We start from the raw sequence: 20,898 nt of genomic DNA, 5'->3' as shown, positions 1-20,898 counted from the left end.
TGTCTGTGGTGTGCATGCATGTTTGTATGTGTGTGTGGGGGGGGCGCATGAGCTCCCACATCCAGCTTTTACATGAATACTGAGGACCTGTATTCCTGTTCTCAGGTCCTCATTCTTGTGAGGTTAGCACTTTGCCCACTGACACATCTCCTTGACCCCAGGTTTGTGGGTTTTTGTTTTTAATTTTTAAATTTTTATTAACATTTTCCATGATTATAAAAAAAAAATCCCATGGTAATTCCCTCCCTCCCCCCTGACACTTTCCCCTTTGAAATTCCATTCTCCATCATATTACCTCCCCATCTCAATCATTGTACTTACATATATACAATATCAACCTATTAAGTACCCTCCTCCCTTCCCTTTATGTCTCCTTTTTAACTTACTGGGCTGTTTTGTTTTTTGAGGTAGGGTCTCACTCTAGCCCAGGCTGACCTAGAATTCACTATGTAGTCTCAGGGTGGCCTTGAACTCACGGTGATCCTCCTACCTCTGCCACCTGAGTGCTGGTATTAAAGGCATGCACCACCACGCCTGGCCGGGTTTGTGGTTTTGAGGCAAGGTCTTACTCTGTAGCTGAGGCTAGCCTCCAACTCACCATCCGACTGCTTCATCCTCCTGAGTGCCAGGATTATAGGTATGTGCTATCTTGCCCAGTTTTAATTTCTATTTTATTAAAAATGTGGGCAGGGCTGGAGGAATGGCTTAGCAGTTAAGGCATTTGCCTGCAAAGCCAAAGGACCCAGGTTCAATTCCCCAGGACCCACGTAAGCCAGATGCACAAGGGGGCACATACATCTGGAGTTTATTAGCAGTGACTGGAGGCCCTGACATGCCCATTCTCTCTCCCTCTTTCTCTGTCAAGTGAATAAATAAAATATACATATATAAAAAAAGTGTGGGCAGCCAACTCCTTTGGCCAAGTGGGTCAGGGGCAGGCTGTCATGCCTCTGACTGGTCAGGAGGACATATGACCAGTCTCTGGCGCTCACCCAGGACTGTCACAGGGTATCATCCTCAGGGTCAGTGTTGTGGCCGATCCCTGAAGGGGTCTCTTTAGTCAGGGGACACCAAGGATTTGTTAAGAGTCTCACAGGCCTGAGCAGAGGCCTCTCCCTCAGTGCTCTTGTCATCAACCCACCACACACCTTCATGGCCTTGAAGAGCCTTTCGGCGAAATACTCTGGCGTGCTGCGGATACACTTCACTGGAAAGGAGGAGGAAAAGGGAGTTATTCCAGCTACCTCAGAAAAAGGGAGGAAGAGTGGGGCGCTCCATCCCCTCCTTTTCCCCTTTGATCCCTTGTTTTTTTGGTTTTGTTTTTCAAGGTAGGGTCTCACTCTGGCTCAAGCTGACCTGGAATTCACTATGTAGTCTCAGGGTGGCCTCGAACTCCCTTTCTTTGTGGTCTTCCTCCCCATAGCGTTGTGCGCACTGGTCCAGTGCTGTATGACTGAGCTAGATGCCTAGCGCTTTCTTTACTTTCTTATTTTGAAGCAGGGTCTTGCTCACTTGTCCTGGCCGGTCCTGAATTCACGTTTGTAGCCTAGTCAGGCCTTGAACTTGTGATCCTCCTGCCTTCGTCTCCCTGACGGCTGACATCACAGACATGTGCCGCCATGCCTGGATCCCGGTTCTAATTCTTAGGGGCTACCAGTTCAAATGCAGAAAGAACCTCCAGTCCCAGACAACCTTAGATCTGGCTGCCTTCCTCACAAACGCAAGGGACAAAGAAAGCAGGAAACAAGGCTGGGGTGCAGAACACGAAGCTCCACGCGTGAGTCCTGTGCTCCACGCCCAGCACACGCGCGGACATTAATCAACTAAAAAGATCAGGAAATGAGCCTCTTGCCATCTGAGTGGCTTGCTTCAAAGACCCACTTCATCTTTCTGCTTCCCTCAAGGTTTCACAGGGAACTGGACAGGGTCAGAAGTAGAGTCTGGAGGAAGGTGAAAAGGTGTTTTCTCAGGTTCTGCTACACCAGGCAGGTATTTTGGTAGCAATCCCTTCAGATCATGCTGGCAGAGAAAGCCAGGACCCAAATGCTTCAAATAGGGTGGACAGGGGACAACCTGGAGTGAGAAGATGGAGCCCTGCTTGTAGCCCTTTTCTGTGACATACGAAGACCCTAACTTCCCCAGTGTGCTCAACGGTGGTGCCTGTCTGTTAGCCCAGCGCTCGAGAGACAGCAGCAAGGGGACCACGAGCTCGAGCTCAAGCGCATTTGCGGCCAGTCGGGAGGACATGAGAGCCCAGCTCAAAGCACAACAAACCCCCACACAACCTCCTTGTGGCCTGCTTGGTCGTACAGGCCGTCCTCCCTGCCACTTAACAGATGAGGAAACCAAAGCCCAGCCAGACTAAATGACCTGCCCTAAGGCTGGCAGCATGCTGGGAGAGGCCCTGGGTTTGAATCTGGGCACTACCACGGACTCCAGCCTCTGGCACCACTCATCCAGAGCACCCCAAGTCCATAACAAAGCCATCCCTCCGTAAGTGACTCGGCCTGAACCACACTGTTTCCTAGCCTGTGAGGCAGTGACGGTGCTAGCCCTGCTCTTTACAAAAGGAAAGACAGAGCCGGGCGTGGTGGCGCACACCTTCAATCCCAGCACTTGGGAGGCAGAGGTAGGAGGATCGATGTGGGTTCGAGGCCATCCTGAAGCTACATAGTGAATTCCAGGTCAGCCTGGGCTAGAGTGTGAGACCCTACCTCGAAAAACAAAAAAAACAAAAAAAAAAGAAAAGAAAAAAGAAAAAGGAAAGACCGAGCCGGGCGTGGTGGCGCACACCTTTAATCCCAGCACTTGGGAGGCAGAGGTAGGAGGATCGCTGTGAGTGCAAGGCCACCCCGAGACTACAGAGTGAATTCCAGGTCAGCCGGGGCTACAGTGAGACCCTACCTCGGGAGGAGGGGGGAAAAAGAAAAGAAAAAAGAAAGACAGCCGGGCTAGAATGAGACCCTACCTTAAGGTGCTTGCCTGCAAAGTCTAAGCACCCAGGTTCAATACCCTAGTACCCACGTAAGCCAGATGCACAAGGAGGCGCACGTGGTCTGGAGTTCATTTTCAGTGGCTGGAGGTCCTGGTGCGCCCATTCTCTCTATTTGCCTCTTTCTCTTAAATAAATGAATAAATAAACAAACAAAAAAGAAAGACAAAGCCGGGCATGGTGGCTGGGCTAGAGTGAGACCCTACCTCAAAAATCCAAAAAAACCCAAAACCAAAAACAAAACAAAAAAAGCACAGTGTGGTGCCTGACAAGTAGCCCCTCACAGGTCTTTGATGACCACCAGCATTATCCTGGTGCCAGCTTTGAGCTCTTTCTTGCCTGCCACACTGGAGGAGCAGGTGAGAATGTCAGCACCTGGCTCTCAGCTCCCTTCCTGTCCCCAGCCTTTTCTACGCTGCTCTGGGTCAGCCACTGAGGATCCTGATTCACCCGTTTTTCATCTCGGAGTTCTTTGGGGCCCGCGGGGATGCAACATCAGGACGTACCCACAGCCAGCATTAGCTTCTCAAAGTCCCCGGACAGCTCCCCTCGGATGCTGGCCTCAATGGGCTTCCCCGTGGTCTTCAGATACTCATCAAACACTGGAGGGAGGGACACAGGTGACATGCGACAGGGTTGCCCAGACAACCACAAAGGACAGGGACTTCATAAGGGGAGCACCTAGGAGCCAGGATTCAAATGCCAACAGGGAGCCTGGGGCTGGTGACCAGGAGGCGACACACGTCACCACCTGTCCCGCAGTCTGTGTGCACTGTGTGGGACTCTGTCTCCAACCTAGAGGGCTGTCCCGTGAGTGACTTAGGACTATGCCAACCACTGCCGGCGTTTGGGATGGAGAGGAGGTAACTGTCGTGATAGCACACAAGGGACAAGAGGAAGGCGTTCGGTATGTCCCCAGGGAGGCGCTGTAGACCTTCTGGTAAACTCACCCAACCGCAGGTGCTGCTTGCTGCGATTTCCCAGGATGTAAATGAACTGGGCCTCATCCGTGCCCCACTTCAGTTCCCCTGCTTCATACAGATCCTAAAGGGGGAGAAATGAGACTTAGGTGAAGGAACAAACCCGGGGAGACGGGACATGCTCACTCGCTCCCTCCTTCCTTCCTTCCCTCCCTCCCTTGAGAAAATCCTATTCAACCTTCAGGGCCCCGACTAAATGGCTTATTTTGACTCAAGGCTCTCCCTGCTGTCCCCTTCAGGGCACTGTTCCTCAGTGCACCTCGGTGCTTTCTCCGCAGGTCTGTCCCCGCCACTGCCCGCGCTCCTTGAGTACAGGCCGTGTGTTAGCACCCTCTGTATCTGCCCCTGTGGTGTTACGGGGCTCCAAACACCTGGCTGTACAACGATGGACAAAGGGGGTGGGCGGGCTTAATGCACACCTCTCCCTCTCAGTTCTTTAGTTAGCAGCCCCCCCCAACAGTACTGTGAGCACCTGGCACACATATGGCATTTACTTCAATAAGCCTGAAGTAACTGAAGAGTAAGTCAATCAATCATTAACACTCCAACAAACACAGTGCTTTTCTCTGGGAGATTCCTGAATCTTTTCTTGAACAATGCACCATAGAAATGACTGACTCGGGGATTTCTGACTCGATGCAAATGACTTTGGCTCCAGCAGTCGTGAGGTCCCCAGCCTGTCCCCTCTCAAGGCTCCTGGCTGGGCCTTGGGGACCCCCATTGGCACCCACTTACCTGGGTATCCTGTTGGACCAGGTCCTCGCTCACGACATCGTCGTTCTCCCGGGTTCCCTGGACGGAGAGACAAGGCATGTGTGTTATGAATCTAGAACCAGAAAAAAATGCCTGGCTGCCAGAGGCGGGAATGGGGAACCAGGCCGTCCAGGTGGCCCAGGAGCGCAGACTGCATTGGCAGAAACACCCATTGTCTGTTTTGTGGGAGTCACGGATCCAGTTCCAGAGTTCACCCTCAGGGCTGGGCCCAAATGGGGGTCTTGAGAAGAACCAGGGTCCTCCAGTACCCTCACAGGGCCAGACAAAGACATGGCAAAGTTGGGGGGGGACATGCTTTCTAGTTACTATAGACCTGCTATTGCCAGAACTTTCTATGAGTTTCTACGAGAATTAATGCAAAAAATCTGATTTTCAGCTGGGCCCATGTGGTGGCACACACCTTTAATCCCAGCACTGGAGGCAGAAGTAGGAGGATCGCTGTAAGTTTGAGGTCACCCTGAGACTACATTGTGAATTTCAGGTCAGCCTGGGCCAGAGTGAGACCCTACCTCAGCCTCCCCCCCCAAAAAAAAAGGGGGCCACACAGGGAGAGGCGTCAGGCCACCAACCTGAAGCAGGACCACAAGCATCTTCTGGAAGTGGCCGGAGGTGTCGCCAATGATGTCTGACTCAAGGTCTCGCTCGTAGGCTGCAGAAGAAACATGTGATACTCTTGCACCCCCCAAGACTCTGAGACTCAGGAAAGAGGTTTCTCGTTGGCCCCAAACGATCAGCTCCTGTTACAAATCCCCCACCCTCTGTGGCCGCCCCCGCAAAGCCCACTGTCTCTTCCCAGCGGTGACTGGCACCGTAACATGAGGCAACGACTCTCCTCCACCTGGTCCCGAACCGTCCTGTTTCATGAGCTCTCACGTGGGCAGCAGCGGAAGGTTCTAGCCACAGTGACGAGGGTAGTTGTCAAACGGCCCGTCTCTGATCGTGACACCCCCTTATCTGCCACTGGGCTGTGAGTAAAACATCACCTTTCTCTTTAGTTATAAGACCAAATGTCACACAGCCCTGTCCACTGTCTCCCTTGCATCCCTGGAGCTGCCTGGCTTCCTGTGGGGGTCTCTGAACTTGCCATCCAGTCCACTGTATATGATTTCCCTTTGTCAAACTTGACCACAGGGTGTCCTTCTGTTGCTCTAAGACCCATCGTTACTTCACGAGCAGGGACCATTCCTTTTTCCCATCACCATATCCCTAGAGCCTGCATGAGTCCACCAAAGGACGGGTGTTTATTCCATAGATAGATAGATAGATGTGACAGTAAGTAGATGGACAGGTGGGTGGATGGGTGGACCAGAGGGAATGAAGGTGGCTAGTCTTGGGTTCCACCCTTACAGTCACCTTCATTTCCTACCTTTAGACCCCAAGTGGGCCCCCGCCCCTCTCACCATCTTTATACGCAGCTACTAGTTGGTGCATCTGGTCATTGGTCCGGGAGGCCAGGATCTCAATGAGACACTTCTCATCGGTGCCAATGCCCTGCAGAGGAATACAAGCACTTGGGATAAGTGGGGTGTCAGGTGTCTAGCCATGGCATCCTGGGTCAGCCCAGCTGCGTCACTTCCCAGAGTGCCTCTGCCTCAGATTTTAGGCACCAACTGGGAAACACTATGCAGAGACTCAAAGGACATGGATTCCAGTCCTGTCTCTGCAGCAGCTGGCCGCTGTGACTTCGCTTTAAGCAATGCAGTCTGGGCCTGGGCCCATGGAGAAGCACTCGGATGGCAGATGCTTGCCTAAGCACACACAAAGCCCTGCACTGAAGAAACCAGGTGTGGTGGTGCACATCCGTAATCACAGCACTCGGGAGGATCAGGAGTTCAAGGTTATCCTCAGCGACCTAGCAAGTTTGAGACCAGCCTAGAATACTGAAGACCTTGCCTTAAAAAAGAGAGCGGGTGTGGTGGTGCATGCTTTCCAGCACTCGGGAGGCAGAGGTAGGATGATTGCTGTGAGTTCGAGGCCACCCTGAGACTCCATAGTGAATTCCAGGTCAGCCTGGGCTAGAGTGAGACCCTAACATGAAAAACCAAAAAAAAAAAAAAAAAAAAAAAAAAGAGAGAGAGAGAGAGAGAGAGGGCCTGGAGAGATGGCCTAGTGGTTGAAGGTGCTTGCCTGTAAAGCCAAAGGACCCAGGTTCAATTCCCCAGGACCCACATTGGCCAGATGCACAAGGTGGCACACATGTCTGGAGATCATTTGCAGTGGCTGGAGTCTGGCGCGCCATCTCTCTTTCTCTCTCTTTCTCTGTCTCTGTCTCTCTCTCTCTCTCAAATAAATAAAATTAAAAGAGAGAGAGAGAGAGAGAAGAAGTGAGAGAAAAGAGGAGGAGCGATCCTGCTTTTTCTTTCTTTCTTTTTTGCTTACTTATCACAAAAGCAAAATGGGCGACAGCAGCTCGACTGGAGCCACCTGCAGAAAGCCCACAGGACTCTCCTTCCTGCCGTGCCAGGGCAGACTCTCCAGATCTGATGAGAAAACATGGCCCTGATGTTTACTGCTAGTGTTTCGTCCACGTGAGGACAGTCTTCATTAAGCTGTCTGAGTGAGCTTCTTGTGTGGATTATCCAAGACACTCACCCAGTGAAAGAAAGAGGCCAAATCATTCTGCACAAAATGAAAGTTTACAGAACCTTAGCAACAAAAGTAGACTCTCTTTCTGGGTCTCAGTTTTCCCATCCGTAAAATGGAGTTGCTTTGTCCAGATTAAGGGAGACTTAGAAGTCAATAACCTCTCCTCAGCCATAGGTATCGTGTGCACACTGATGAAATGAATTCATGGATAATAACTCAACACTAGCAGATAGTCTAGACTTTATAAAGTGCCAGGCTTTTATTTTTATTTTTAATATTTTATTTATTTGAGAGGGGGTGGGGGGAGAATGGGCTTACCAGGGCCTCACTAGCCACTGCAAATGAACTTCAAACACATGTGCCACCTTGTGCATCTGACTTACATGGGTCCTGGAGAACCTGAGTCCTTAGCCTTCACAGGCAAATGCCTTACCCTCTAAGCCATCTCTCCAGTCCAAGGCTTTTCTTCCTATAACACTGGAGATGGGAAACAGCCTCACATGCTAGAGCAGCTGCGATCCTACTGAGCCTCACGTCCTACATCAAGGGCTTTGTGGTCGTTGCTGAGACAGCCTCTCATGTAGCCCAGGCTGGCCTCCAACTTGACAGATAGCTGGGAGTGACCTTGAACTTCTGCTCCTCCTGTCTCCACATCCTGGGCATGAGGATGACAGGTTTGTGCATCACCATGCCTAGTTTGCGGGGTGCTGTAATTGAAGTTAGGACTTCGTGCATGGCGAGGACTTTCAAAACTTTCTCGATGGAGAATGGAATGTCAAAGGGGAAAGTGGGGGGGTGGGGAGGGAGGGAATTACCATGGGATTTTTTTATAATCATGGAAAATGTTAATAAAAATTAAAGAAAAAAATAAAAAAAGAACAAAAATTTTCTCATTAAGGGCTGCAGAAATGGCTCAGCAGATAAGGCACTTGCCTGAAATGCCTAATGAGCTGGGTTTGATTCCTCAGGACCCGTGTAAAGCCAGATACACAAAGTGGTGCATGTGTCTGGAGTTTGTTTTCAGTGGCTAGAGGCCCTGGTGCTCTCATTTTTTTTCTCTCTCTCCTTGCAAATAAATAAAATATATTTAAAAAATTTATCAGCCAGGCGTGGTGGTGCACGCCTTTAATCCCAGCACTCAGGAGGCAGAGGTAGGAGTATTGTCATTAGTTCAAGGCCACCCTGAGACTACATAGTGAATTCCGGGTCAGCCTGAACTTGAGTGAGACCCTATCTTAAAAAAAACAAACAACACACACACACACACACACACACACACACACACACACACACACCATTGCGGCTGGAGAGATGCCTTAGCAGTTAAGGCATTTGCCTACAAGGCCTAAGGACCCAGGTTTGATTCTCCATGTCCCATGTAAGCCAGATGTACAAGGTGGCACCAGCATTTGGAGTTCATTTGCAGTGGTTGGAGGCCCTGGTGCACACACTCTCTTTCCCTTTATGTCTCTAATAAATAAATTAAAATAAATCTTAAAAAAATTTAAAAAATGTATCATTCACTGAGGATGACCTTGACCTTACTATCCTCCCTCCTTCCTCTGTGTACTGAGGTCATAGCACAGGGATTACGTGCCCAGCCAATCAAGAACCTTTGATTCTTTCCCTTCTTCTTCGAAGGCAATCCTCTGCCTCAGTGAGACTGAGCTCTGCTCATACCTGAACACACCTCCCCCTCCTGCCTCAGCTCCCTCGCCTGGAATGCCTCTGCACTCCTGCTCAAGGCTCTCTAGGCTTTGCTTGCTTTTCTTATCTCCTTGGACGCTCCCCAGGTCACCTAGGCCTGGGGGATTGCCCTGTTGACCCCTTTTGCTGTTTCCTCGGTCTTTGGTGTGTCGGACACCATCAATCTCCATGTTCGCAGGCCCTGCTTCCTTGGGACTGTAACTCCTAGCATGGGGACTTGGACAGGATCTGGGCCAAAGGACCTTTTCATAGAGTCTGCTTTACCCTGACATCTGTCCACATCTGCCTAGCTAGAGAGGACTGGGAAACCCTGTGGGGCAGGCTGGGTCTTAAAGCTGGACACTTCTGCTGCATGGGTGGACACTAAATGTGACTGTGGCAGAGCCTGGAGCCCGCGCCCTGATCCATGACCTTCCCAGCACACACTTACACTTGTACACACCCCTCCCCAGCCCACACTTACACCGTGCTTCTTACCGAGATGGCGTCTTTAATTTCCTTGGCATCACAATAGGCAGGCGGCCGCATCAGACCCACAATCAGCCTCTCGAACTTCCCGGTGAGCTCATACTTCAAGTCCGCAATGAGGTCCTGGGGTGGGGAGTGCCCAGACGGTGACAGGTGATACGATGAGAGATGGATGATACATGATCATGTTTCCTCCCAGGCCCTGGCCTTCGTCACCTTGCTAACTCTCAGAAGGAGACACTATATGGTTAAGCTTGGTCGTTAACAGGACAGGATCTAGCATCACCATGGAAATGCATCTCTGGGCATGTCTGTGAGGGAGTTTCTAATAATTTTTATTTTTAAATTTTATTTATTTATTTGAGAGAGAGAGAGAGAATGGGCTTGCCAGGGCTTCCAGCCACTGCAAATGAGCTCCATATGTATGCACCACCTTGTGCATCTGGCTTACGTGGGTCCAGGGGAATTGAACAGAGGTCCTTTGGCAAACTTTGGCTTTGCAGGCAAACGCCTTAACTGCTAAGCCATCTCTCAGCCCGTGATATTCTAGATTAGGTTAACTGAGATGGAAAGACCACCCTAAATGGAGTTGCACCCTTTCCTGGGCCGAGGGTCCTGGGAGTATAAAAGAAGAAACCAGTGTGCCGGGTGTGGTGGCGCACGCCTTTAATCCCAGCACTTGGGAGGCAGAGGTAGGAGGATTGTTGTGAGTCTGAGGCCACCTGAGAGAGACTACATAGTTAATTCCAGTTCAGCCAGCCTGGACCAGAGTGAGACCCTACCGCAAAAAAAAAAAAAAAAAAAAAAAAAAAGGTGGAGCCAGCAAGTCGAACAGCATCACTAATCATTCTCTGCTTCCTCCCCGGCCACCAGGCCTTCCCTGCCACGATGGCCTGTATTGCCTTGAACTTTAAGCCAAAATAAACTCTTCCTTCTTTATTTACTTTATTTTGTTTTTTTTTTGAGCTAGGGTCTCACTCTACTCCAGGCTGACCTGGAATTCACTATGTAGTTTCAGGCTGAAACTCTCCCTTCTTTAAGTTGCTTATGGCATGTCTTTAGTCACAATGACAAACAAGTAACTGAGATGATCACCTCACAGAAGAGACTCTAGAAGACTCATGTTGCTGCCCAGTCATGCAGTCAGCAAATGTGCCATGTGGTTTCAAGCCCACAGCCCAGTACCCTCTCCCCCGCTGTCTGTTCCCTTGTCTGCTGATGTCTATCCTGCCACTGGTGTGTCCAGAGAGGCCACCACACAGGTCTGGTTCCTCCGTGGAGCCCGAACACCCCAAGAGCCCAGTGTGCGCAGCACGTGCTCTGATGCCAGGTACGGCCAGAGGAGGAGAAGCAAGGGTGGGCCCAGAGGCAGAAGAGCCAGCATGGGGCTGGAGATGGCTTTGCAGTTAGGGTGATTGCCTGTGCTTGACTCTCTAGGTCCCACATACGCCAGACACACAGGCAATGCAACTGTGCAAGGCTGCACATTAACACGAGGTGGGGCGTGCATCTGGAGTTTGATTATAGTAGCTGGAGGCCCTGGTGTGCCAATTTTCTCTCTCGCATAAAAGAGAGAGAGAGAAAGAGAGAGAGAGAGGGAAGGTGGCGCTGGAGAATGGGAGAATGCTCAGGATCAGTGACCATGGGGAGTGGCTTCCCCTGGCCTGCGGCCACACTTACCTTCCCGTAGAGGGACTTGTAGCTCTGGCAGATCTCCTGCCTCTGTCTGTTGCTGCGGGAGGTGATCAGCTCCAGTATGGCCTCTTTGTCACTTCCTGGAAGAGGGAAAGGCATCGGTCATCCTAGCCAGCCGATCTCTACAGGGACCGCGGTGGCCTCATGGCACACACGACCTCTGAGTCCACGGGATGCCCTCATCCACGTCAAATATGGAAACGGAGCCCAAGTTAGAAACCCAGGTGTCCTAACACCTGGCTCAGAGTTTCTTTAACCCTGGTCAAGCAGGGGCAGCAATGGGCATGGCAGGGGTCACAGGGGCCGGGGTGGGGGGAGCTCTGTGTAAGGTGCTCCGTCACACTGATGTGGCCCAGTCTGTAGGTCGGTGGTGGATCTATGGGCGAGGCTTCTGTTACTCCTTTTTGCTTTGCTTCTCGTATAACCCAGGCTGGCCTCTAACTTACTATGAAGCTGAGGCTGGCCTTGAACTCTGATCCTTCTGTCTCCATCTCCCATGTGTTGAGATCATGACTGTACACACCTGTCCTGCTGGACGCCGTTATTCTTTTATGTACTTTTAGTGTGTGTAGACTCACAGGTGCATAAGTACTCATGTGCAGAGGCCAGAGGTTGACACTGAGTGTCTTCCTCAACCCCCTCCACCTTGTTTGTTGAGACAGGGTCTACTCCTGAATCTGGAGCTCTCCCATTCGCTAGATGAGTGAGCCAGCCAGCCCCACCTCCGGTCTCTGTTCCCTCGGTCTGGGATTGTGGGCGCGCTCTGCCATTCCTGGCTTGTACTATAGAATGCTGGAGACCTGAATTCAGGCTCATGCTTGCACAGCAAAACAATAAGAACAGTGACAGATGTGATGGCACACACCTGTAATCCCAGCACAGGGGAAGCAGAGGCAGGAGGATCGCCATGAGTTCAAGGCCATCCTGAGACTACATAGTGAATTCCAGGTCAGCCTGAGCTAGAGTGAGAGCCTACCATGAACAACCAAAACACACACACAAACACACATGCAGCAAAAACAACACCCCCAGCTTTTGTCCAGCTGTTTACTTGGAACTGAAACACTCCCTCCTGGAGGAAGGAGGGAAGGTGTCAAGACTCAGGAAGTTCATGAAACTCAGGAAGCAAAGAAAGTCGGGATTCTGAAGTCCCCCTCCCCCAAGGTCCTATTAGCAGTAAACAACTGCTGGGGCCCAGAGCCTCCTCAGTGGAGCCACCTGCGGATTGAACAGGGGGATTTAGGGATGCAGCCGTGACACATCCTGGCGTGACAGAGCTGCCTGAGTCACCCATGCTCCTGTGAGTAACCCCAATAAACTCACTGGTTCACCAGGCTGTACAACCGTTTCTCCTGACTGTTCATGCCCTCCCAGGACAGGGCACAGAGTAGTAAAGGGCTCCGGGCTAGCTTCCCACATGGGAAGCACTGGCAGCCGCCCATGCAACCCCCCCCCCGAAGAACCCCTTCTCGGGACCCCGTGCCCACCGAAGCCCTTCATGGCTGTGTACAGAGCCTCGGCATCCTGGCTGGGATCGAAGTCTGGGAAGTCATGGATGGAGCCCCGGTACTTGGCACCCTGTGGAGAGAAAAGCAGAGGCTGAGTGCTGACTTTGGACCTGGGTGAGTCCGACCCCTGGCCCTCACTCAGGCTGAGTTCTGTTCTCTGGAAAAACCCGAGTGTGGATCACCTGAGGCAAGGTGTGCCCCGCTCTTCTGGGCCACCAGCTGCAGCCCCCCTACGAGCTACCCTACAAGGATCAGTGGTTTGGCCAAAGCGCATCACATTGCCCCCTCCAGGAAAGTTTTAAAAAGCCAGGGTGCCTCTTGGTTGCCCACTGTGCTCTCTTGAATAGATGGCCCCCAACATATTCAGTGTTTTATTAGCTTGTAGTTTGGACCTGCAGCCACCTGGCTGGAGGCGGTGTCACTGGGTGGTGGTGGGTCTGAGATTCCAATCTAAAGATACGCAATGCGCACCTGGCTGGAGTTCCTGACGTGTGCTGTGTGGCTTTTGGGCTTGTGGCTTTTTTCTCTCTGCTTGGATCTGTGAAGGCAGACCAGCTTTTTCTGCCATTATGGAATATCCTCAGGATTTGTAAGCTTCAATAAATATCTTTTCCTCCACAACTGCGCCTGGTCTGGAAGTTCATCTCAGCAAACCTGAATCCATCTGCTACGACCAGCAGAACTAGATGGTTAAGTCCTTATTGCTAAAGACAGTTGTAGGATGGAGAGAAATCAAGCTGGAAGCTTCCTCCTTGCTAGCTAAATTTCTAGTACCAGAAAGTTCTAGAGTACGAGGGATGCAGCCATCACACATCCTGGGGTGTGTGGGCTCTCTGGTGACAGAGCTGCCTGAGTCACCCATGCTCCTATGAGTAACCCCAATAAACACAGCAGTTCACTATGCTGTACTGGGGTAGAATCGAGCGGGCTGCTGGTGGAGACGAGCCAATGATAGTCTTACGCTGCTGTGGAGGTAACCAACTGCTTTCGAGGTGCTCTAGCCCAGGCTGACCTGGAATTCACTGTGTAGTCTCAGGGTGGCCTCGAACTCACGGTGATCCTCCTACCTCTGCCTCCCGAATGCTGGGATGTGCCACCACACCAGGCAAAGACTTTCTTTTCTTTTTAATGCTTGGCTGAGTAGAAGGGCTGGAAATGATTCTCATGTGAGCAATAAGAACCCTTCCTGCTTTCATAGCACTTTCTATAGTTTACAAAGCCTTTTTACCTCCACTAATAAGATTTTAATCACCTTCTGTGTTTGTGGGTATGTGTCATGTGTGTGCGTGTGTGTGAGCAGAGGTCAGAGGACAATCTCAGGTGTCGTACTTAGGAATGCTGTCCACCTCCTTTGAGGAAGGGTCTCTTGTTGGCTTGGAGCTCAGTAATTAAGCTCGACTGGCTGGCCAGTGGCCCCAGGACCCTTGCATCTCTGTCTCTCCTGTGCTGGTCACCAGGTCCAGCACTTGCATGGGCAGTGGGGGTTAAACCCAGGTCCTCAGGCTTGTGTAGACAGTACCTTACCAACTGAGCCTCCTTCCAAGCCCCTAATGTGATTATCTCAGCTACTATAGCCACACAGACAACCTCTATCACTGAGAACCAGCTGCGCTCAGAGAAGGAAACCCCATGTAAGAGGTCACACGGGGGCTGGAGAGATGCCTTCGTGGTTAAGGTGCTTGCCTGCAAAGCCTAAGGACCCAGGTTTGATTCCCCAGTACTCATGTAAGCCAGATGCACAAGGTGGCACATGTGTCTGAAGTTCATTTGCAGTGGCTAGAGACTCTGGTGCAGCCATTCTCTCTCTCTCTCAAATAAATAAATGAATAAAATATTTTAAAGATTTTATTTATTTATTTATTTGAGACACCGAGAGAGAATGGGCACACCAGGGCCTCTAGCCACTGCAAACAAACTCCAGATGCATGTGTCACCATGTGCATCTGTCCTACGTGGGACCTGGAGAATTGAACCAGGGTCCTTAGGTTTCACGGGCATGCACCTTAACCTCTAAGCCGTCTCTCCAGCCCTGAGTAATATTTTTAAAATAGAGATTACATGGTCCCCAGATTTCCCCTGGATCCCCTCTGGCTTTAGGCCTCTCAAATCCCGACACTGCCAGCTACCCAGGGGAGGCCTTGAGCCTGACAGACCAAGTCACCCTCAGGTTCAAAGCCAAGATAAGTGCTGGTCCTGGGGGCCGAGTAAACTGAACTGTGAATGGCACCTAAGGACAAGCTGGCAGGGTCCTTCCAGGCCAGGAGAGGAGGGCAGAGAGCCAGGGGACCGCAGACATCGGATCTACAACCTGAATGGACAATGGGCCACTTCACTGAGGAGTCAGATGTGGGTCAGCCACACGGTGCTAAGGACCGCCTCCAGGAGAGCCACTGGGAGAGCCCCGTCCACGGAGCCCAGCATCGAGCACCGGGAGAAAGAGGACCTGGTCCCCTGTCTTCTCTTGTGGTCTAACACAGGGACTCATGCAGCCCTGGCTGGTTTTATACTTGATATGTAGCCAAGAACAAACTTCTCTTCCTGCCTCTACTTACTAACAGGTGCTTGCCACCATACCCAGTTTACATGGTATTGGGGATTAATTCCAGGGTTTCATGAATGCTAGTCAAACTTCTACCATTTGAGCGACCTCTCCCAGCCCAGCAGTAGAGACAAGCACATGCATTCCACTAAATGTGTGTAGTAAATGCCTTAGGGAAGAGGCAAGGTAAAACAGAGAACAGCACAGGCCAGAGCCAACTCTTGAAGGAAACCAGAAAAGGCTCTGTGATGAAGGCATGTGGGGGTGGGAGGGCCCGCAGACTGTGCCCTCAAGGGTCTCAGAGACCTGGAAGGCAAAGCACTGAGTCCCTCACTGTCCTGATCCACCCTTGGCTGGGCTGCAGGACCCGGCCAGACGTCTGCCTGCTCTTTGGTCCATCTGGCAGGCTGACTCCGAGGAAAGCACGTGTGGGCGTGAAGCTGCTATTTAAGGTCCTCACGAGGTGGATGACCAGAAAGGGACACGGCCTTCTTCCCGCCATCCATGAATCCCCTGCAACCCAATGCCGCCCCTGGGCAGAGAAGAAAAGAGTCCAAATACTGACCCAGGGCACCTTGCAAGAGGCACAGTGAGCACCCAACGGTGGCCCAGCCTCCGTGACTCCCCCTGCCTTTCTTCAGACCTCCTGGAGCCTGTGGCGTTCCTGAGAACAGTGCCAACCTGGGCAGACAGTCTGATTCAGGGATCCCCAGAACAGGTGCCAGGACCAACCTGGGCACAGCTTAGAAACTGACCAGCGGGAGGCATGCAAGTCCTTGTCACAAATTAAGAGAGACAGCTATTTGGGTACAGTGGTGCATGCTTTTAGTCCCAGTACTTAGGAGACTGAGGTAGGAGCATCTCCATGAGTTCGAGGCCACCCTGAGACTCTATAGTGAATTCCAGGTCAGCCTGAGCCAGAGTGAGACCCTACCTCGAAAAGCAAGCAAACTAACAGAAACAACAACAAATAGACAGACAGCTGGTGCCTTGCTAGAATTGACCTCCAGACCCTTTGGTGTTTTCCTTTGAAAACCCCAGCCCAGCAATGTCAGAAGGGAAGCACAGGCGATATCAGATATCAGCGTCTGGGAGAATCAAGAGGCTACGGGACCAGAACGATGGCTCTGTAAAGGGCCTTAGACACCATCAGTGGAACTTCCTTCTTGCCTCCACTGCACAAGAATAACTGGACCTGTCACTTAGCGGAGGCTCTGTGGACACCAGAACGGGCTCAGCAACAGCAATTGTGTTGAGCGAATGAGTAAAGACATCCCCTGCTAAGATGCAGGATGGTAAAGGCGGGGGGGTGGGGGGGGGGAGGTGAGCTCCTTCAGAAGCTGACTGGGCCCTTTGCAGGCTGCTGTCACCATGGCACATGCCACCTGTCTCTCCACCTGCCCACCGTCTCTCTTAGCTCCAGCCTCCCTGCCACTCCTCCTGTCCTTAAGGAAAGCCCCTTAGGATGCACATGTGGTTCCGAGGACCCCACACAGAGGGCAGGTGACATATGACCCGCAGCATGTCAGAGGGCTGGCTGGGAAGAGGGCGGATGACTCTTCCCTTCTCCACAGATGACCTCCGGCTGTGGCAGCAGATGAGAGTGTCACCCAGCTAGGGCTTCTCCTCCTGGGGGCGGCATCCACCTGTCTGTCCCTGAATACTAAGCAGCCGTGTCCCTGACCTGCACTGACCACCCCTTTGCTGGGCTCGTTCCTTTCAGGGAGGCCTGGCTCCTGTGCCAGGCTGGCCTGTTCCGAGGCGGCACCCAGGCAGCACTGTTCTCCATGCCTGGCTCCTGGGAGCATCTCTCATAGAGGCCAGAATGTTTTGGTGCAGCCAGCGCCACCTTACCACCAACCCATCCATCCACATACCCACTCTCTATTCATCCGCCTGTCCATCTGTCCATCCCCTCACCTACCTTCCCAACACACCCAACTGCTCAGCTACCTGCCCATCCATCCATCCATCCATCCACCCACTTGTCCATTCATCCATCTTCCTGTCTACCTTTCTTTTTTTAAAGATTTTATTTTATTTATTTGAGACAGAGAAAGCAGAGAGAGAGAGAGAAGAGAGAATGGGCATGCCAGGGCCTCTAGCCACTGCAAACAAACTCTAGATGCATGTGCCACATTGTGCATTTGGCTTACGTGGGTCCTAGGAATTGAACTTGGGCCCTTTGGCTTTGCAGGCAAGCGCCTTAACTGCTAAGCCATCTCTACAGCCCTCCTTTCCACCTTTCCATCTATCTACCCTCCTGTCCGTGGGTCGTCCACCCACCCACCCACCCACCACACAGCCCACTCCAGCAATGCTAACTGAACAGCTACTGAGTGCTAGGTCGAGGGACCACGAAGAGCTCACCATGCAGCCACAGAGCTGTCTGCTTGGGCAGGTGGGGGGGGGGGACTGGGCGGGGCGGGGGAGGCAGAGAAGGCGCTTGCAGGAGGGAGCACTGTAAAGGCACCAAGTGCATGTGTCTTGCTCACTGATGTTATTTCCAGCCTCTAGTGTGGGGCCTGGAACAGCGAGGCACCCACGTGGTCCTTGTTTCATAAATAGATGTGTGAATTGCTGAGAACACATGCTGAGCAGATCACAGCAGCCCTCTGCAGGGAGGCTGAGTTCTCCAGTGACGTACTGAGGACACAGCACGGGACCTCACTTCCGGGCAGGGAGCAAGCCCTGATTCTAGGGTGCTGAAGAGCCCTGTGCCCAGGGTCCCTAAACTCCTGTGTCAGAGTGACAGAGAGGAGGCAAGGACTGCACTGCTTCTGAGGGACTCTGGTCCTGGGCATGCCACCTAAGTCAGCGCCTGGGCAAAGCAGAGCTCTACCACCCAGCACTTCTGTCATTGTCCATTTTATGACACTGTCCCTGGGGTTTGGAATCTTTTTAAAAAAATAGCTTGGCCGGGTGTGGTGGCGCACACCTTTAACCCCAGCTCTGGGGCCAACGAGAAACTAAGCAGAAGAGTGACAGAGTAAAAACTAAATGGAAGGGCTGGAGAGATTGCTTAGCAGTTCAGGCACTTGCCTGAAAAACCAAAGGACTCAGGTTTGATTGCCCAGTACCCACGTAAGCCAGACATACAAGATGTGTCTGGAGTTCGTTAAAGGCCCCTGGCATACCCATTCTCTCTATATCTGCCTCTTTCTCTCTCAAATAAATAAAAGATTTAAGTTTCTAAAAAAAAAAAAAAAAAAAAATAGCTTGGGCTGGAGAGATGGCTTAGCGGTTAAGTGCTTGCCTCTGAAGCCTAAGGACCCCGGTTCGAGGCTCGATTCCCCAGGACCCATGTTAGCCAGATGCACAAGGGGGCGCACGCGTCTGGAGTTCGTTTGCAGTGGCTGGAGGCCCTGGTGCGCCCATTCTCTCTCTCTCTCTCTCTATTGGCGTCGTTCTCTGTCTGTCCCTCTCAAATAAATTAATAAAACAGAATTTTTTAAAAAAAATCTTTATTTTTATTTGAGAGAGAGAGAGAAAGAGAGAATGTGTGTGTATGGGCACGCCAGGGCCTCTAGTCATTGCCAACAGACTCCAGACTCATGCACCACCTTGTGCATCTGGCTTACGTGGGTACTGTGGAATCTAACTGCTAAGCTATCTCTCTGGCCCTGGATTCTTTTTTTAATTTTCTTTTTTCTTTCTTTTTTTTTTTTTTTTCGAGGTAGGGCTTCACTCTAGTCCAGGCTGACCTGGAATTCACTATGGAGTCTCAGGGTGACCTCGAACTCACAGTGATCCTCCTACCTCTGCCTCCTGAGTGCTGGGATTAAAGGTGGGCGCCACCACGCCTGGCTGGATTCTTTTTTAAACTAGTTTCAATCACACAAATTGTCTTGTGTACAGAGTAAACGCAGCGAGTTTGAGATGAGCACCGTCCCAGGGCTGCCATGTGGGGCTGTTAGTGGAGACAAGCACAAGGAAGCCTCTGAGCGATGTCCAAGGACGAGGGCGGGAGGCCCAGCGGCTCCCTTCCTCCCGCGGGCTCCTCCACCCAGCCCTTCTCCCACGGCACAGCGGACAGTGCTGGTGGGTTTTAGCCGTGTCTGGGGAAGGGCTCAAGGCGACAGAAGGTAGCATGTCACACTGGGGAAGGAAGGCTAATGACTTAACACACACTCGACCAACGTTTTCACAGTCAGACCAGCTAAGTAAGCAGCCGGCTCAGTGTCCCATGCAGCTCTCTGCGCAGGGACAATAGTGACTGCCTGCCAGACTCGTGTTCCTGGATGCCACACGGTCACAATCATTGCAAGTGGAGTGGGGATCAGCCTAATCATACAGAGACAATATCCCACGGGCCGTCACTCTCACCTCACTATGGGAAGTTTGCATCAGTAGGTGCCATCTTCCCAATGGCCTGTCATACCCCAGGCAGCCAGGATCCTGGCCACAGGCCTAGAGGATGGGCGGACAGAGGAGAAAGGACTTTCCACCCTGAAGTATCCCGCAGGACCACTGGTCAGCTGGTGGGCAGCCTGGGCCCTGGGGCTCTGGAGGTGTGAGGCTCCGCAGGCCACAGGAGGTGCTAGAGCCTCCCGGAGCATGGCCTGCATGGGACTCCAGCCAGGAGCAGACACGAGCAGCTCTGACCCTGGCACCGTGGGGTCCCGGGACTGGCATGGGCCCTGCCCAGGTGCTTCTCTTCATGTGCGTTCATATGACACCACTGCGTTCTGACCCAGAACCTTCGCATGAAACGAAGTCCACAGAGCCGCCTGTGTCTCCCCTGCGTAGCCTTATGTGACATCACTCTTTTCTCATGCTATTGGACTCCAAGGCCACCTCTTTGGGAGGACTCTAGTCATCACGGTGGAAGAAACAGGTAACTGGACCCCAGAACAGTAAGCTGTGCGCTACGCTGACAAGTACATGGATGTGTAAGGCGAGGTGGGGTGGGGTGGGTGGGGGGAGTGGGGGGGAGAGGGCTACCTGGAGGCCATAAGTGTGTCACATTTCCTCACGCTCCCTTCCTTTTCCGACCTCTTTCCTGGCATAGCAGCTTCCAGCGGAGCACCCAGTTACTCTTCCCCTGACCCTGCACTGCGTTCTCTTCCCGCTCTGACCTGACCCAGCCATGCCTCTCCAGGCTACTTCCCCACCATTGGGGTGACACCCTCTAGCTGGTCCCAGGCCTCCTTCATTGTCCTGTGCCCCCCAGAGCACAGTACATGGGCATTTGACGCATCGCACAGAAGCAGGGGCCCCCAAGCCCAGGCTAAACTGAGACTTGCTTGCAGGGAGTCTCCTGGCCCCAGAGCCAAAGGGCACCCCAGGTCCCGGCTCCCCTGATCTCACAGGACCGGGCCATCTAAGAATCCCCGAAGGCAAATGCCTCTGGGCCTGGGCAGGAGCACACACAGGAAGGGAAAAACAGCGAGAGTTCTGCTTGGAGCTCTGCCCGGAACCGCAAACACTCCTCCCGGTCCAACCGGCCAGAGAGCAAGGTGCTGGGGGCAGGGAGGGTGGCAGCCAGGGCCGTGTGAGGGCGCAGGTGGGCCGGCCCTGGGTCCGAAAAAGCCCCCCCGGCCCCTGGCTCACGTTGCAACTGAAATTTCTAGATGAGAGTGACAAAAAGAGGTCAAGTCAGAAGGTCCCTCAGCTTGTTCTCTCCTTCCAATGTCATGGCTGCACTGA

General features: G+C 52.3%; 1 protein-coding gene across 2 annotated transcripts in view; it reads right to left on the bottom strand.

The window, feature by feature from the left end:
- Anxa6 (annexin A6) overlaps positions 1–20,898 on the bottom strand; it is a 62,422-nt gene that overhangs the window by 27,053 nt on the left and 14,471 nt on the right. For both annotated transcript variants that reach the window (XM_004666594.3, XM_045152399.1), the window contains exons 3-11: positions 12,690–12,780; positions 11,188–11,282; positions 9,517–9,630; positions 6,147–6,237; positions 5,316–5,395; positions 4,708–4,764; positions 3,943–4,036; positions 3,499–3,594; positions 1,149–1,207 (exon numbers count right to left, since the gene is read on the bottom strand). In XM_004666594.3, the coding sequence (XP_004666651.1) occupies positions 1,149–1,207; positions 3,499–3,594; positions 3,943–4,036; positions 4,708–4,764; positions 5,316–5,395; positions 6,147–6,237; positions 9,517–9,630; positions 11,188–11,282; positions 12,690–12,780 (777 nt within the window). The remainder of the gene's footprint in view (positions 1–1,148; positions 1,208–3,498; positions 3,595–3,942; positions 4,037–4,707; positions 4,765–5,315; positions 5,396–6,146; positions 6,238–9,516; positions 9,631–11,187; positions 11,283–12,689; positions 12,781–20,898) is intronic.

This window comes from Jaculus jaculus, chromosome 6 (genome assembly GCF_020740685.1).
Source record: "Jaculus jaculus isolate mJacJac1 chromosome 6, mJacJac1.mat.Y.cur, whole genome shotgun sequence".
Taxonomy (NCBI): domain Eukaryota; kingdom Metazoa; phylum Chordata; class Mammalia; order Rodentia; family Dipodidae; genus Jaculus; species Jaculus jaculus.
Note: the sequence above shows the minus strand (reverse complement) of the source record. Positions and strands in the feature narration are given on the sequence as shown.